The 16,720-nt window shown below is 39.4% G+C and overlaps 1 protein-coding gene across 1 annotated transcript; it reads left to right on the forward strand.

Annotated features, from left to right (window-relative positions):
* Window positions 1–309: 309 nt before the first annotated feature.
* Window positions 310–10,062, forward strand: get3 (guided entry of tail-anchored proteins factor 3, ATPase). Its single transcript, XM_072656883.1, has 7 exons — window positions 310–491; window positions 1,542–1,689; window positions 3,178–3,326; window positions 4,936–5,086; window positions 6,043–6,150; window positions 7,156–7,353; window positions 7,649–10,062. Exons 1-7 carry the CDS (start codon window positions 349–351, stop codon window positions 7,775–7,777), a joined length of 1,026 nt encoding a protein of 341 aa, XP_072512984.1. The 5' UTR covers window positions 310–348; the 3' UTR covers window positions 7,778–10,062.
* Window positions 10,063–16,720: the final 6,658 nt, after the last annotated feature.

The raw sequence follows: 16,720 nt of genomic DNA on the forward strand, positions 1-16,720 counted from the left end.
TAGTACAGTGTTTATGTGCCAAATCCGATATTCATTCACTACGTAGGGAGCTAGAGAGCCGTTTGAGACGCAGCAGCTCTTTCAATTCAAGTCAAGTCGATTCAGTTCACTGAAAAGAGTCGACTCTTTCGGTTCATGCAGAAGCATTCCCCGTTATCACGCAAAACTGGCCACGTTTGCGATATTATCTTTGCTTTTATTTACAGTAAAACTCCAGTCCACATAGTTAACAAAAAAACGGGTCGTCTATAAGTATAAGAATAAAAACATAAGGAGCCGGATCACGGAGTCGACTCGTTCGTGAATGACACATCACCAGTAAGCTAGTGCTGGCTAGTGTGTAACAAGATGGCAGCTTCATTGGAAGACGAATTTGAAGATGCACCTGATATAGAGCCTTTAGAGCCGACGCTGAAGAACATAATCGAGCAGAAATCCTTAAAATGGATTTTTGTAGGGGGTAAAGGTGGAGTAGGGAAAACGACCTGCAGGTAATTCAGCTCAGTGGTTCTGAATGAAGCCAGCCGAAGCTAGCTAGCTAGCTAACGTCACTTGTCTAGCTAGCTAGCTAGCATAATACTGCACAGTAAGCTCAGCTGAGGCTGTTTAACATTTCATGATCATTTTATAGTGTATTTTTTCAAGTTATACTACATTTCTGCATTTCAGCAAGTCATTTATGGACAAATCTGACAAGGCAGTGGTTTACATTAGCAAATTAGCAAATGCTAGCTAGCTAGCTAGATGAAGGAGCCACAAAATCGATAGCTAGCTAGATAGTATTTGACAAGAGCACGACCCTGAATGTCTCTGTCCCTTTCAGTAAAATAAATACCAGGTGAATTATGTCTGGGAATGGCTTATAAACCTGTTGCCCCCCTTGTCACCATGTTTACAGGCAGGTGGTCAGCACTAATACCTTGGCAATTGTAGCAGGCAAAGCCATAGCACATGCAACGAGCTGACCAGCTGCCCCAATGCCAGGATCAGGAATTGAGAAGTTACTGCACTAGCTAGTTCCACAACAGATCTGGTTTTGAGAGATTTCACTTGGTGCTTGAAGCTTGAAGCATTTCCTAACATTGCTGTAATGAAGTTGATGACCAACAGGTGACTCTACAAACTGATGAATTGATGAGTTCAGCTTCTTTAAGGTGCGCCTATCATTGACACTGGTATTCAAGCACTGCCAGTGACATGGGTTCACCATGAGATCACCATGTTCGGTGCCAGGCGTCGGCTAGAGGGCCCTACAGTTCCCCAGCATTGGGCTGTGGAACCGTGGAGTGCTTAACACCGTCCGACATCACTAACTGGCCCACTGAATGCTGAATGTGGCTGGATACAAGCTAATAATCACAGAAAAGTGGTTCCTGGTGGTACCTCATCATTCATGGACGCCTACAAGGCTTTGAACCCACAGTGTTCTATGCGATCTCCAATCTAGGGTCATCACCGATTGCTTGGTGTTGTTTCTGAGCAGACCTGGTTTAAGTGAGGTACATGCTGATCCTTTCTTTTGTCCTGTTTTTGCTTTGCAGCTGTAGCTTGGCTGTCCAGCTGGCCGCAGTGAGGGAGAGCGTCCTCATCATCTCCACGGATCCGGCACACAACATCTCTGATGCCTTCGACCAGAAGTTCTCCAAGGTGCCCACCAAAGTGAAGGGCTATGACAACCTCTTCGCCATGGTCAGTGTTTTCAATACTGTCCCTCTTGTAATAAAGTAAAGTACTGTAAAGAAATAAGTGCTTCTTATATACATACATACACCCAACTTTCCATTGTTTTTATTGACATTTAATTTCATTGAGTAATTTGCAGTGGTACAAAGTCCTGTGATCTCAAATTGTACAAAGTTAGGCAGCAAACTGCTGGGGCTTTTAAGTAAAATGAACTAGAACTGAAGAATTCTGTAGATTGTGTGTGGGGGGGGGGTTTAACAAGTTGCAGCTAGTCTGTTGCAATATAAGTAAATTTTGGTTTTGACAGCGAATGTAAATAATTTATCATTTACAACCCCTTTATCTGCATAAAATCAGTGTATGAACTTTGTTACAACACTCTGCACCAAAGTATTTCGAGGTCATTGCACAGTCAGATTCCTAGTATAATGTCTTGAGGAAGACACTTAATAAAGGAAGATATATTGACCTCCTAAAAGTGTTGCTCTGTCCTTTGAGAAATGACAAATTAAGGCAGAATGTTGTGAGGACTGTTTCCTTTACCAAAAAGCTCTTTAAAACTAGAGAAAACGAAAGAGGTGCAGCACAGGAAGGTCTGAGAGACTCACATCCACAACATCATCAGAGGACAAGTTTCTGAGAATCAACACCTTGTGTGATAGGCAGTTTACATGACAACACCTGGCCAGAGGACCAGGTCTCAGTTTTAGCTGAAGAAGACTTGGAGCTGCAGGTTTGACTGCAGATTTTGACCGCTCGTGTTTAGTATGTGTGTGTGTGTATGTATGTAAGTGTATGTATTATTACTATTCACAAAATTATTGAACATTAGATACTTTTTTCACCACATCTTTTTTTGTTGTTTTTAACTTTTTGACATACTCTGCCATCCGTTCTTTACGTTGTGTCTAAAATCATGATGAATGGACCAATGGAGTAGAAATGTCATTTCATATCATTTTGGATATGCAAGGACAGCAACCTCTGTGGGATTATACATTGCAAGTCAAAATTGAGATTGATTTTATTTATTTCTTTATTGTAAATCTACTAAACTATTCACACAGCATAGAAAGCGTTAGTAGGTCAGATCTGTGTGCGCTACAAGCTTAATTTAATTTGTTGTGACTGATTGACTAGAAAGTGTTTCCGCAAAAGATCAGAATTAATTATTAGAAGTTACATTTGCTTCAAAATGGACCAGCATCCACAATTTTACAGAGCAAAGACTCTACATGTACAGTCAACTAGTAAAAAGTTGCTCAGTTGGCTTGTCTTATTATAGTAGTCTTAACTGATACTGGTAGGTGCTGACACCTAGCCACCCACATTAATATATAGATTGTAAGCCAGTGTAAAAATGAGTAATTCATTTATGCCCAAAAAAGCCATTTGCCAGTCAGATAAGGTTGAGGCTGACCCTGTGCCCACTGGAAAATGCTTCATTCAGACTCCTGATTTAAAGCCCATCTTCATCTTCTCTCGTCGTTACAGGAGATTGACCCAAGCCTGGGTGTGGCAGAGCTGCCCGATGAGTTCTTCGAAGAGGACAACATGTTGAGCATGGGCAAGAAGATGATGCAGGAGGCCATGAGCGCTTTCCCTGGCATTGACGAGGCCATGAGCTATGCTGAGGTCATGAGGTCGGACATCTTTGAACCTGCAGAAGAGAAATTCTAACTTTAGTCGGAGGATTGTATTTATTGCCTTTTCAAATAATATCTTGTGTAGTACTGCATCCTACCCACCCAGTCACTACCCGCTCTCTGCACTTCCGTATTGCACTAGGTAACAGTCCTGTGATCTCCAGATGATGAGGCCAGTGCATACACTGTTGTGCCTCTCAGGAGCTCCCACTAGGCTTTTTTCAGCTGATGATGAGGACCCCTCATTCATGGCTTCTTTAGCTCTGCTCTTTCCTCAGAAGTTCATGCTAATCATGTTCCTGTTCTTGACATACTTAGGCTGTAGCCACATTTAGCCACGGCTGCCGGTGTTTTCCAGAACATCTCTTAGGGCTCTTTCACACCAAGGACAATGATTTTATTTTGTTTAATGTAGCGGAGCCTTCACACCAAGTCTGGTGCTTTTTTGGCTCTCAAATTTCCACTCTTTTTCCCTGCGCCCTGCCTGATTTTGTTTTCTTTAATGTCCCTCCCAACACAAGTGCTCAGTGGTTATTTGTGGACATCAGCAGACTAGGATGCACCTTGGAGGACAAACTTAAGTAACTCCATAAAGTAACTTTAAAGTACTTATGGTCTTTTCCCGGCCTTTCAGCTCTTCTCCACCAAATATTTTCTTTAACCTCCGCATTTTTATAGTCAGATTGTTGCTCATTATACAAGCTTTTGGGTTCTGCTTCTGTTTTGTTCATTGGTTTGCCCTGAATCCAAGACAAAGCTGCTCTGATTGGTCAGCCTGACTTTGATCAGACATCATTTAATATACGTGTGTATGTTTTCAAAACTTAACGTGCATTAAAAATTAGACTCTGTGTGAACAGATCTTAATGGATCTGAAAATGAAGCTTTGCACAGCTGTTGTCTTGCTTTTGTGCCTTGCTGTGTTCAATGGCTTATTTGCATATTTTGGCCACAACATAAATTAGCATGGATTGTAGAGCTGGGCGATATGGTAAAAATACTATATTACAATATTTAAAGACATTTTTCGTGATGCACAATATTTATCGAAATACATGTAATCACAGACTAAATACATCAGTAGTGACAGATTCTTAAAAAAATACTATTCAGATACTCTCCTAGACTGAATACAGTGATTAATATTCAACATCTGCTGCATGTCATCCATTTAAACCAGTCTAATCACACTGTTGGTAATGAAACATACAGTTGATCTGTGTTTATTAAGCACCAACATTATCCTCGATATGCTTAGAAAAGCATATTGTTTATCACAATAACATATAACAATATGATAACATATGGTCATATTGCCCAGCTCTAATGGACAGCACTATAGCTGGTGCATTTGCATATAACCAGATTTACTGTATAATCCAGGATCAGGCTTCAGAACCACTGTCATAAATAATTAGCAAAGCTTTCTGTGACTCAGTTCACAACGTGTAAGGCCACTAGGTGGTACTAACAGCCAAATGAAGTGATGGAGTCTAAATTCTTAGTGTCTTTATTGTCTGTGGAAACAACACTGTGCAGCTTTATCTGTTTAACTCTCATCTCTTTCCTCCTTGATTGATTGACTTTCTGTGTTTCTGTGCTGTAGGTTAGTGAAAGGGATGAATTTCTCAGTGGTCGTGTTCGACACAGCCCCCACAGGCCACACTCTGCGTCTGCTCAACTTCCCCACCATAGTGGAGCGCGGCCTGGGTCGCCTCATGCAGATCAAAAACCAGATCAGCCCATTCATCTCCCAGGTTTGTATTATATTATTTTGGATTCAGGTTTATTAAAAATACATTGGCTGGGTTTACATGGAAGGATTGTCTCCAATCCGATTCCTGTCCAATTAATTACAAATAATAAAACTGGAGTGTGTATATGCACACTCTGCTCACACAGTTTGATGAAAATCTCAGTTTATGTGCACAATACAAGTAATGATGCACATGTGCAAAGTAGCATCACGTGAGGCCAGTCCGAGTAGAGGAGCAGCAGTATGTTCGGTACCTATGTTAGGAGTTTTCACTTTTTTTAATTAATTAATTTATTTATTTTTATATAAAGTGTAAAATGTACTTTATTAGTTATTAAAGAAGGGGAGAGAGGACGGTGTCCTGATACCATGATTTTGTGCGACTTTATGAAAAATTATTCCACCCCCCTGCAGAACACACCTAAAGAGCCTTCCACATCCGCATTTCCGATTGGGAATGTAGTTGGATACAAGTGTTTACAGTGTTTCTCTTATGTAATAAATTATTTAAAGGATTAGCCACCTCGTTCAATTGGATAGAAATTGTGTTTGGAATAGAATAGAGTTGTCTGATTGAGCTGTTAATTGGATTTTTAATGGATTATCAGGCTGCATGTAAATGTGGCTAATGATTAAACAAATCTAACTGGATTAGGAATTTACATAGAGGGCAACAGGTGCTAAAACAACATGCCATGTGTTTTATATAATTATGTTGGGTAAGAATCAAATTGATTGTATAGTTTTAATAGTACATTTATGCCCAAAACTTAAACAGTTATGCTAATTACTGTACAATTTATCATAACCTCTTTTTTTTTTTACTAATTTTCCCCCACTTTTGTTTTCCATCTGTTTTCCTAAATGATCTAATCCATCCGTTTAATTGGTGATTTAAATGTGGTCTGGAGTCATTACATACCATAATACAATTGTGATGTTGTTTAATCTTTGTAGATGTGTAACATGTTGGGACTGGGAGATATGAATGCAGACCAGCTAGCCTCAAAACTGGAGGAGACGCTTCCAGTTATCCGCTCAGTCAGCGAGCAGTTTAAGGACCCGGTGAGTTACTGAGAGTTTTATTGTTGTTATTTATTGTTTACAGTGTGACGTTTAATCCAGATCTTCTATTCTCTATGGTTCAACTGATTAAAATTGGCATGGATTTTTATAAGTCTAAAACATTATAGTAACGGATATTTTACCATTGACCTTTTACCATATTTTTACCATTGATATTTTACCATTATCCTGTAGTTTTAGTCAGATAATGACAGATCAGATTTAGTTTACAGACAAAAGTATTGGGACACCTGCTCATTAATAGTTTCTTCTGAAATCAAGGCTATAAAAAGAGTTTATCCTGCTTTTGTTGGAGTAACGGTCTCTACTGTCCAGGGAAGGCTTTCTACTAGATTTTGTACAAAAGCATTGCTGTGAGGATTTGATTGCATTCAGCAACAAGCGTTAATGAAGTCAGGGTGTTGGATGATTACCACCCCACCTCATCATTCCCAACTCCCAGCTCATTTTAGAAGTACGGGATGGAGCACCAAGCATCATTCCAGAGAACACAGTTAGTTCCACAGCTCAATGCTGGGGGGCTTTATACCCCTCTATCCCATGTCTGGCATTAGGCAGCATGGTTCCAACAGGTTCATGTTTATCTGGTCCAGAGAGCAGTTACTTTTCTACATCTGTGTCAGCAATAGTTGCAACTTAACAGATTTCCTTAAACAGCAGAATCTTGCAAAGTCCTAAATAGTATGAATTTATCGTAACCTTATGGTGGTTTGCTTGTTGGATTTTCAGTAACATCACATTCTTCAATGTTGGGCGGCTTCTTGTACATTTAAGGAAGCATTGTCAATCATTGACCAAAGTTTAGTCAATGCCAATATATATCTTACCTTAATATCAGCTTGTTTTTAACTGCCAAAAGACACGTTTGTCAATTAATGTTAATTTGCTATTATTTAATTATTTAAAGTTGGGATGTGAAGACCATCCCCTGGCATTTCAGGCTGAATCCTAACAATCTCTGTCCTTGCTCTCTCTGCTGAACAGGAGCAGACAACGTTTATCTGCGTGTGTATTGCAGAGTTCCTGTCTCTTTATGAGACAGAGCGACTAATCCAGGAGCTAGCCAAGTGCCGCATCGATACACACAACATCATCGTCAACCAGCTCGTGTTCCCAGACGCAGAGAGGCCGTGCAAGATGTGCGAGGCCAGACACAAGATCCAGTCCAAATACCTGGACCAGGTAAGTGAAACCTTGTATTTTGTGGGCAGAGGATGATTTAGGTAGACATGCTTTATCACCTTTAATTTGGTCCAGGAAAGACAGAATATCTCTGCTCAGTATTGGTTATTTCATTCCAGTCTTGGATACATAGAAGGACATAATAATAAAAATGATGATGATGATTTTTTATTATTATTATTATTATTATTAATGCTGGATCATTGACATCTGGAGAGGTCCTGTATTTTCTATTATCTCAGAACAACAAAATATTGCAATGTCTCTATAATGCTTCTCTTTCTTTGTGTTTCAGATGGAGGATCTGTATGAAGATTTCCATATAGTTAAACTGCCTCTGCTGCCTCATGAGGTACGAGGCGCAGACAAAGTCAACACATTTTCCAAACTTCTCCTGGAGCCCTACAACCCCCCCAACAAGTGACTTAACTTCTCTTAAACCCACTGTCTCTCACACCCACCTATCTCCCTCCCACACACACACACACACACACACACACATATACACACATGTGCACCACTCTGACTCTGCTCTCTGGTACGTTAACCTTCTCAGAAGCCACAGCTACATATGCATCAATACCGATATTACTATTCACAGATCTGCGTGGTAGTCTGATAGAGGAAAGCAACAGTATAGACACCTGTCTCTGTCTCTCTCGCTTTTCTTTTCTCTCTTTCTTTCATTCAAACTGTCTTTACTTATTTCCTTCCTTCCCTCCTTCATTATTTCTTTTATCCCTCAATCCCTCCCACAGAGAGACAGCGATGCTCACATGAGTCCTTCCATAGCAATCGTTCACTAAACCGGATCAGAGCTCTGCATTCTTCTCCGTTCATTCAAGTATCATTGATGGTTGTTCTGTTATTTTCTGGTGACTTGTGAGTGTGTGTGTGTGTGTGTGTGTGTGTGTGTGTGTGTGTGTGTGTGTGTGTGTGCACAAAAAGAGCATAAATGTCTTTAAAGATGGTGGAAACATCCCTCTCTTGCCTCTATATGTCTGTGTGTGTGAGAGCAAGTGTGTAAGAATGTATTTGCTGTATTGAAACTGACAGGGCCCAGTAATTTGAATGCTAATGTAAATCTAAGCTGTGAATCAGCCGCAGTAGTACAGCTCCAGCCTCAGATTAAATGTATCTTATATTAGGTAGAAGACAGAGATTGCAGGAGATTGTTGGAGATTGCCTGTTTGTTTTCATTCTGCTCCAACTCATACCTGCATACTTGGGTAAAGTAAGGTCAGGTAAGCGGCATATCTACATGCATTCATTCACCACCAGAAGATGTTTGGAGTAAGGATAGTGTAAAACATACGGATTGGATTAGGTCTTTGAGGACTGAATGTGGAGGTCCTGAGATAGTGGGGTGGTTTGGTGTGCTCCTCTGACTTGGCATCATCAGTTCTAGCAATAATCCAGCTAGAAATGCACCCAGTTTTTCCTCTTACATCAGATAGTCGATCGGTGGGATTTCAGCATGCAGTATGCCAGTTGGTGGGCAATAAGCTTCCATTACTTGTTAGTTACATTAGTCTTGTTGCTCTGATAGAAAATAAAAGAAGCTAATTTAAAGCACCAAACATGTTTTGGCTGTAAAGAAATGTTGTAAATTTTCATCAACTATTGCTTTAAAGCACAGGGATAAAAATTAAGGATTGCAGATATAGCTATTTCCCACCTTCTAGTTCAGGGATTCTCTTCCATGTATCCACATTAAGTCTGTGGTTTTAGCTGTTCTCATAAGTCTGCTAAAGTCTTAGTAAGTTACCAGAGACCGCAGCAGTTTCCGCTTGAAGCTGTTAAAGTCGCATCGCCAGTCCAGTTTCATGCAACCCAGATGTTCTCCTCAGTGGCCATTTGATTTTTCTTCCAAAGCTTCATCCACTGTGAATGTAAACAAGAATAATTTGCAGTGCTTATCTTGACTTCCTTAATGGTCACTTACTGTATGTATCTCAGCGATGGAGATGCACTAAAGGTTGGGATGGGGAACAAGGTGGCTGGAGTCCAGCACAGTTTCATGTCATTTCTCTGTTCATGTCCATCAACTCTGCTGATGAACTGCTAGGTTGCATTATGAATGATTATGACGGAAGATCACCAAACTGCAGGAAATCACAGGTCCCGACCACCGTCATGGGCGCTACCATTGAAAATAAATGTGCTACAAAGGGTTCTTTAAGTGATTCCATAGAAGAGCCACTTTTGGTTGTTTACGCTCACAGCTCCTTTACAAAAATGGTTATTTTATGCCTTCCCTCTAAGAACCCTTTTGTAGTATCTTTATTTTGAGTGAGAGTAGAGTTGGACTAGTAGAGAAGCTCCCTCTTCTAATTAATGAGAACATTACCCAGGTTTACTTCGCATGTCTGAATGCAGTGGTGTATTTGTTGGGTGAAGGGTCTGGGTCCACATGAGGATAAAGTCTATCTGCTCATTCTACTCTTCTGTCCTATGATTGCTTTGTCTTAAGCATCTCTGCCAGAGAGCTTTGGTTTAATTGCATTATTACTTTTTTTTTTTGTCACAGTTTCCTCTGCAGTGAAAGATTCCCTCATTGTAATTCCTGTGTACAAACAATGTAATTATTGCAGTCAACTGAAGTGCATTGTATTTATATAGATTAACATTGAGGTTATTTGTTTTTGTTTGCTTTGATTACAGGATGTTTCTCTGATTTCTCATAATGAAGCACATAGTAAACAAAAATGTGTCGTTTTATTCTTTCTCTTTTTTTTGCTTTGATTACCGTCCGTTCTTTCTCAGTATTATACACCAGCCATAATGTTAGCACCACCTGACTAGTATTGAGTAGGTCCCCCTTGTGCAGCCACGACAGATCTGACCAATCGAGAGACAGACTTTTCCAGACCTCTAATGTCAGCCTGTGGTATCTGGCACCAAGACGTTAGCAGCAGATGCTTTTAAGTCCTGGAAGGTGGGACCTCCATGGATTGCATCAGTAAGCCTGTTGCTGGTTCAACCTTTCTCTGGCCACTTTTTGTACTGACCACTGCTTTCCAGGAAAAACCTCACAAGACCTGCGTGATGGTTTAGAGATTCTGACCTCTTGTTAAAGTGGCTCATGCTAATGCTTGCCCGGTTTTCCTATTTTTCAAGAGCTGACTGTTCACTTGCTGCCTGATATATCCATATATTTATTATTTATTTATTTTTTTTAACTTGTCAGTGGTGCTAATGTTATGGCTAATTGGTGGAACATCAGCATGCAGACACTATTTATGAGGTTACTGACTTTTAAAATGCTATATGATGCTCCCTGCATTTTCATTCATTCTTTTGCATCTGTTCAAATGAATACTGCAGCATTGTTAATATTTAATAAAAGCTAATAGGGGATGGTGAGTTATTTAGCACAATATCTTAGTAGTTCATTTGTTTGTCAAATTTGCCACTTGCCTGGTTTGACATAGGGCTTGACAATAGAAATAAATGTTATGTTTGTTTGTTTTTTCAGAATATATAACTATTATAACATAGCTAAGGTAGTTTAAATACAGTTAATTAAACCGTTATTCCTGATTGGTTCTACTCAGTAAAGACAAACCTGGCATGGCTGCTTCTAATTGGGACCTTCTCCCAATTTAAAATGCTCAAACTCAGTCAGACAAACACGCTTACTAAGTCACCTAGATCTGCACTGCCGGTCCTGGATATCACAAGTAAAGATCACAAACTAGAAAAAGGAAAAAATAGAAAATTTTATGGTTATTATATGGTTGAGTGATTAAATTCTGACCCTTGAAACCTTTTGGAATAGCGTTCTGGTCTTGGGTTCCCAAACAACTGCCTGAGGGAGTCTTCAGTGTAATGCTTACTTGACTTGCTTAATTTTAAAAATGACCTTTGTTCTGAGATGCTTTTCAGAAACTCCAACCTGATGGATTGAAAGTAGAACTTTTGGGGACATTGGCCCTGTTGCCTCCGGTGTAAAGTTAACACAGTCACACATGGTGGTGATGGTGGTGGTGGTAGTGTTATGGTGTATGGATGCTTTGCTGCTTCAGGGACTCACACAAAACAACCAGTTCTGGTCTGTATCTGAAAATCCTGCAATGGACTCTAATGTGCTACCACTATGGCCAGGGGGTCGCAAGTTTGAATCCCGAGCCATGCCGCTTTGCACAAATGCGCTCTCTCCCCTCATCGCTATTAAAAGCCATGTGATGCTGTATCAGCGGCAGTCCGAAAAGAGGCAGTAGCTAGCTTTGCATGTTGCATCATCGAAGGAGACGTGTTAAGTACTTACACTCCTAGTGTTGGGAAGCGTACTAGTGCTAGGGAAGCTGCATAGTGGCAGTATTAGTAATTTGACAAAATAATAATAATAATAAAAACACAACAGTCAAACATGGCGGTGGTAGTGTTATGATGTATGGACACTTTGCTGCTTCAGGGTCTCAGAGCGACCAGTTCTGGTCTCTACCAAGAAATCCTGCAGGAGAATGTCTGGTCTGGAGTCTGTGATCTGAAGCTCAAGCACCGTGGACAACAAAGACCACAGACGCAGCAAGACAACCATCCAAATGATAAGAACATGCCTAAATCTGATTGTTCAAAAAGAAACAAAGTCTTGCCTTCAACCTTGTTGAGATGCTACAGCAGATGAAACAACTACCCATGAAAGTCTGATCTCCAGTTGCTGTTTGGTTGCAGTTGCTGATTGATAAAGATGGAATTGAACACCATTGAACTGCGTATCCTTGTGTTTGTCTTCTCTTCTATTACATTCTGTAAATACAACAAATGCCAAAATAGAAGAAATCAAGAGGGGACAAATGCTCTGCATGGCCTCTTCACATCACTAAAATATATCTCACAGTTTGGCAATATCACTGTATACTGATCTAGACGGTATTCTAGCATCAACCAGTACTACTAGTTTAGCAGCAAAGGTCCGTGTGTGTGACTATTTATCTTAGTTTTATGGCTCTCGCCCGACTATTGGGCTCCATGTCTGTGGCAGCGTAGGTCCTAATCTCAGTAGAAATGTAATGAGAACTGACTGCTGGTTGAGCTTTCATCCTCCAAGCACCCTCCACCCTCAAACTCGGCTCAAACTCGGCCCAAACTCTTCCCAGTGTAATGTAATGTACTGTGAGGCCCATTAGATAATCCCGTAATCGTTTCTCTCCCTATGGGCATAATGGTTTTTGCTTGTGTCGTTTTGTTTCAGTGCCGTAATCCATGATTGGGTCAAGTATCTGATCTGAACCAATCACAACCTCTGTAAAGGATTCGGTCCAACAAGCATTTTATGAATCACTGTTGTTTACGTCTAAGATGACCCGCTATTTTATTCTTTTTTTTTTAAAGTAGTTTTAAGAAACCTATATAGATTTTTTTACACAGTATATCTGTTTACAGCAGAGGCCCTGTAGCGTAAAATGCTGAGTTCTGAGGGTGCTGGCAGTAAAAGCAGAGGCCTGACAGCTTTAGCCCATTTGTAAAGATGTGAAGTGACCATCGTCCACCATAACCTGCGCAAACAAGAACCCCAGCTGGGCACAATGAGCCATTTCACAGGATAATGAGGATTAAAGATGACACGTCTGAACATGGCCTATAGATGCAGGGTGCAGCCTGAAAACATACCAAAACAAAAGTGCTGTTACTTAAAGGAGGATTTCCCCTTCACTGTTCTTTGTTTGAAGATCAGCCTAATTAAATGGTTAAGATAAACCTCATTAAGAGTGGTTAATTCCTAATTGTGACATTTGAGAGCACTTTACCCTGTCAGAACTTTTCTCAGGAATTTATTAAATTGCAAATACACTACATGTCCAAATGTTTATGGACACCCTTTCTAAAGGATGCTTTCGGAAATTTAAATGGTACCCACTGCTGACACAGATATTGCACACAGCTGGTCTAGACGCTGTAGAGACGTGTTCCCAATAGAATAGGACTCTGCTTACCATGAACAGGCAACATGACTAATGCTAGAGGGGTATAACCCTGAACCCCCTCCCCAGCACTGAGTTGTGGAGCAGTGGAAAAACTATGGAATGATGGATGGTCCTCCTCCAATACTTTTGGGATGGGGAGGTGGTGACAATCCAACCTCCTGACCCCATTAATGTATCTCTTGTCGCTGAATGCAATCAAATCCTCACAGCCATCCTCCAGAATCTAGTTGAAAGCCTTCTTCCCTGGACAGTAGAGACTGTTACTCCAACATAAGCAGGATCAGCTATTTTATAATACTCTTGATTTCAGGAGAAACAATAAATGAGCAGGTACCGCAAGTCAATGGCGACAGTTGCTAAGGAAACCTCCCCCAGAACAAGAGGAGGACACCTTGTGAGAAGAACCAAGACTCAAAGGGGGAACCCATTCTCTTGTGGACATCGGGATGTTTACGCGACTTGCCCTGTAAGTTGCGAGGTGCAGGTCCCATGGATTGGACTTGTTTCCCAAGCCCTTGCTGCAGGTAAGTAGCAGGAAAAGGTTACCACATTAGAATTGCTGTGCGTTTTTCTGCATCCGTCTTTCCCTCCGACCTGACAAGTCTTGTAGTCCCTGTTGCAGAAAAAGAAAAGCCTCCCTACATCATGATGCTGCCACCACCATGTTTGACGGTAGGGATAGTATTAATGAGCTGATTTTCACCGCACACACTGTTGGGCATTGTGGCCAAATAGTAAAGGTTTGTTTAATCAAACCAGAGAACTGAAAGACACTGATGGTTGTCTTCCTCTAAGGTTCATCCATCTCCACAAAGAAATTCATTCACTCACTCCAGTAAATTCAGTAAATCCGCAAGTGGACTCCAAACAAGTTGTAGAAGCATCTCAAGGACCATTGATGGAAGTAGCGTCATTACAGAAGGTCTGAATCTTATCTAAATGGGATATTCCAGTCTTTTGCTTTCTAACTGTGGAGTGTTGTGTGTAGATGTTGAGGTGGAAAATAAATTGATCAATTTGGGCCTAGTCTGAAACATAAAATGTGGGAAATCTGAAAGGGTCTGAAAACTTTCCAGATGGTTGGACGTACCTTTTTTTTTTTTTTTTTTTTTTTTTTAAAAGCATGTAATAATTGTTAGTTGTTAAATCATCTGTTTGAGTCTTAGAATAAACATTGTATACAATACATGTTGTATCCATCAACAACATTTGGTTAAACTGTAGTTTCTGTAGTCATGTTTTTTATTCAGTGTTTCTAGCTCGTCTCTATCAGCAGGAGTTGGTGGGCTAATGAGATTGGGCTGTCCCTGCTGGGCTAAAGGGGCTCCAGCAGAATAATAAGGGATTTAAAGGCAATGCGATGCGAAAGGAATTGAGAAAAAAGGTATGACCTGCCTTCCTTTTCTTTATACCTGAAAGTATCTAACGGCATAAGCAGTAACTGTATATGCAATAGCCTACAGTTCAAGTTACAGGAAAATCCTTATAGTATAGTAGAAAACAGGCAGTTTATCGCATGGTTGACCATTAGACTACTGTTTTAATTGATTGGGAGTAAAAACTTAATGTTAGTTATCTTAAAACCTTTTGCTTTAGATGCCAAATAGTAGCTGTTAACAGTTTGAACTACAGATTAACACTAAAACCAAGAAAACTGATGCCCTAAATGTTAGTAGTTAATTTCAAAGCTATGTTGATTTTGCCAAACTGTACAGGAAAGGCTTGTAGCCCTGGGCTACTGCCAATATCACAACATTATAAGCTTAATATGCAGGACAAAGTACAGTTCAATGTATCTGTTAGAGCACAGGCAGTGCAAGTACAGTCAATACTGAGTTGTAGAACTGCAGATCTGGTCTAATCAGTATCTTTGTTTCTCCTGAACTTGCTGCTGGAATAAGCTTTAGTTGGTGGGGCAGCAGCAGGAGTGAAGGCTGAGTGAGATGTGAAAAAAGCAGAGGGGCGGTGAGCTTCAACAAAGCAACTGGAGGAGCAGGAGTGTATTTAATATGGCCCTGTGTGAGCTGTGAGGAGGATCCAGCCTGAAAATCGTTCTGTTATCTTCAGCACAGTTCTGATCGAAGGTAAGTAACGTTACAAACTGACACAGATTTCTTTTAAAAAATAAATGAAAAAAGAAAAGAAAATGTATATTTTTGATCATCTTACCAAATTTGGGTTGAATATGTTGAGTTCCAGTAAAGAGTAAAGAGTTTCAGCTGGACCAGTGCTGAGGAAATGTGTTGTCTACTGGTGATTGAAGTTTTGGCCAAAGTTGGTAAAGTGCAGGAAAGGGTGACTTTACCTATGTAGATTTCTATTGTTTGCAAGCTAGATATTTTTATGCACTCTTTTCGTAATATAAAGTCTTTAGATAAGGTCAAATAAAGTAAATAAGAAAACAAACTTTTGCCATATTGCTTAATTTTACCATATTGCAAACTACATCGTTAAAACTAAATGTGGCATTTGCTAAAGTAATGGCACATTAAATATATTGCTGTTTTCAAAATTCATATATTCAGAATATGAATAGAAATTGTGTCTAAAATGTGCAGAAAATGTTTTTTTTTTAATGATTTTTGCTTGTTCTGTTATGTACAATTAAAAAAACAACAAAATGTATCATTTCAACAGTGATGCTCAAATGTTTACGTAAGATTGTAGATTGTTTGCAAAGTACGTATTTTACAGTGTATGTTTTTGCAGTCTAGTGTTTTTGTAGTGTTTTTTATTTACGTTCAAGCACTTTTTCATTCTTTTTTTATTAGACTATTTTGAAATCTAGACTTTCTTTATTGTAAAAATGCTTTCTAAAATGTTTTGCATTTGTATTTTAGATGTTTTAGATTGTATACTATTTGTATTTATCACATTTTACACAAGTTTTGGAAATCTTTTTTTATTTTATAGTTTTATATGTTATATATTATATAGTTTTTTATTTTATCCAGATGCTTTTGTATACTGTAAGCTTTTTAAATCTAGACTTTTTGCAATGTAGACTAGCTTTAGATAGCAGGCTGTTTTAAAACTTGATTTTTCAAGTTATAGACTTCTTAAATTGAGACTTATTGTATTGTATACATTTTTAAAATGTAAATTGTTTACATTTTAGAGTTTTTGGAAATCTAGATTCTTTTGCAGATTGTTTTAAATCTAGATGTTGTGTTTGCATCGTAGACTTTTTAAAGTCCACTTGTTTCGCTTTATTGACTTTTTTTTATTGCATTGTACACATTTAAAATGTTTACTTTTTTAATGTAAATGACTGTATTTTAGATATTTTGGAAATCATTGCCGTTTACATTGCAGTTTTAAATATAGAGGTTTGTGCATCGTAGGCTTTGCTGTAATACATTTTTAATAAGTTGTTGATGATATTGATATTCTGAGAGAGGTCACACTGGGATAGTTCTAAACATGAGAGAGTAAAC

The sequence above is a fragment of the Salminus brasiliensis genome, chromosome 15 (genome assembly GCF_030463535.1).
Source record: "Salminus brasiliensis chromosome 15, fSalBra1.hap2, whole genome shotgun sequence".
Classification (NCBI taxonomy): Eukaryota; Metazoa; Chordata; class Actinopteri; order Characiformes; family Bryconidae; genus Salminus; species Salminus brasiliensis.

Bases quoted from the DNA above. Each gene is read 5' to 3' on its own strand.
- get3 (XM_072656883.1), top strand. From the start codon at position 349: ATGGCAGCTTCATTGGAAGACGAATTTGAAGATGCACCTGATATAGAG. The intron at 1,690-3,177 runs GTCAGTGTTTTC...TCGTCGTTACAG, and splicing joins ATGACAACCTCTTCGCCATG to GAGATTGACCCAAGCCTGGG. The intron at 7,354-7,648 runs GTAAGTGAAACC...TTTGTGTTTCAG, and splicing joins AGTCCAAATACCTGGACCAG to ATGGAGGATCTGTATGAAGA.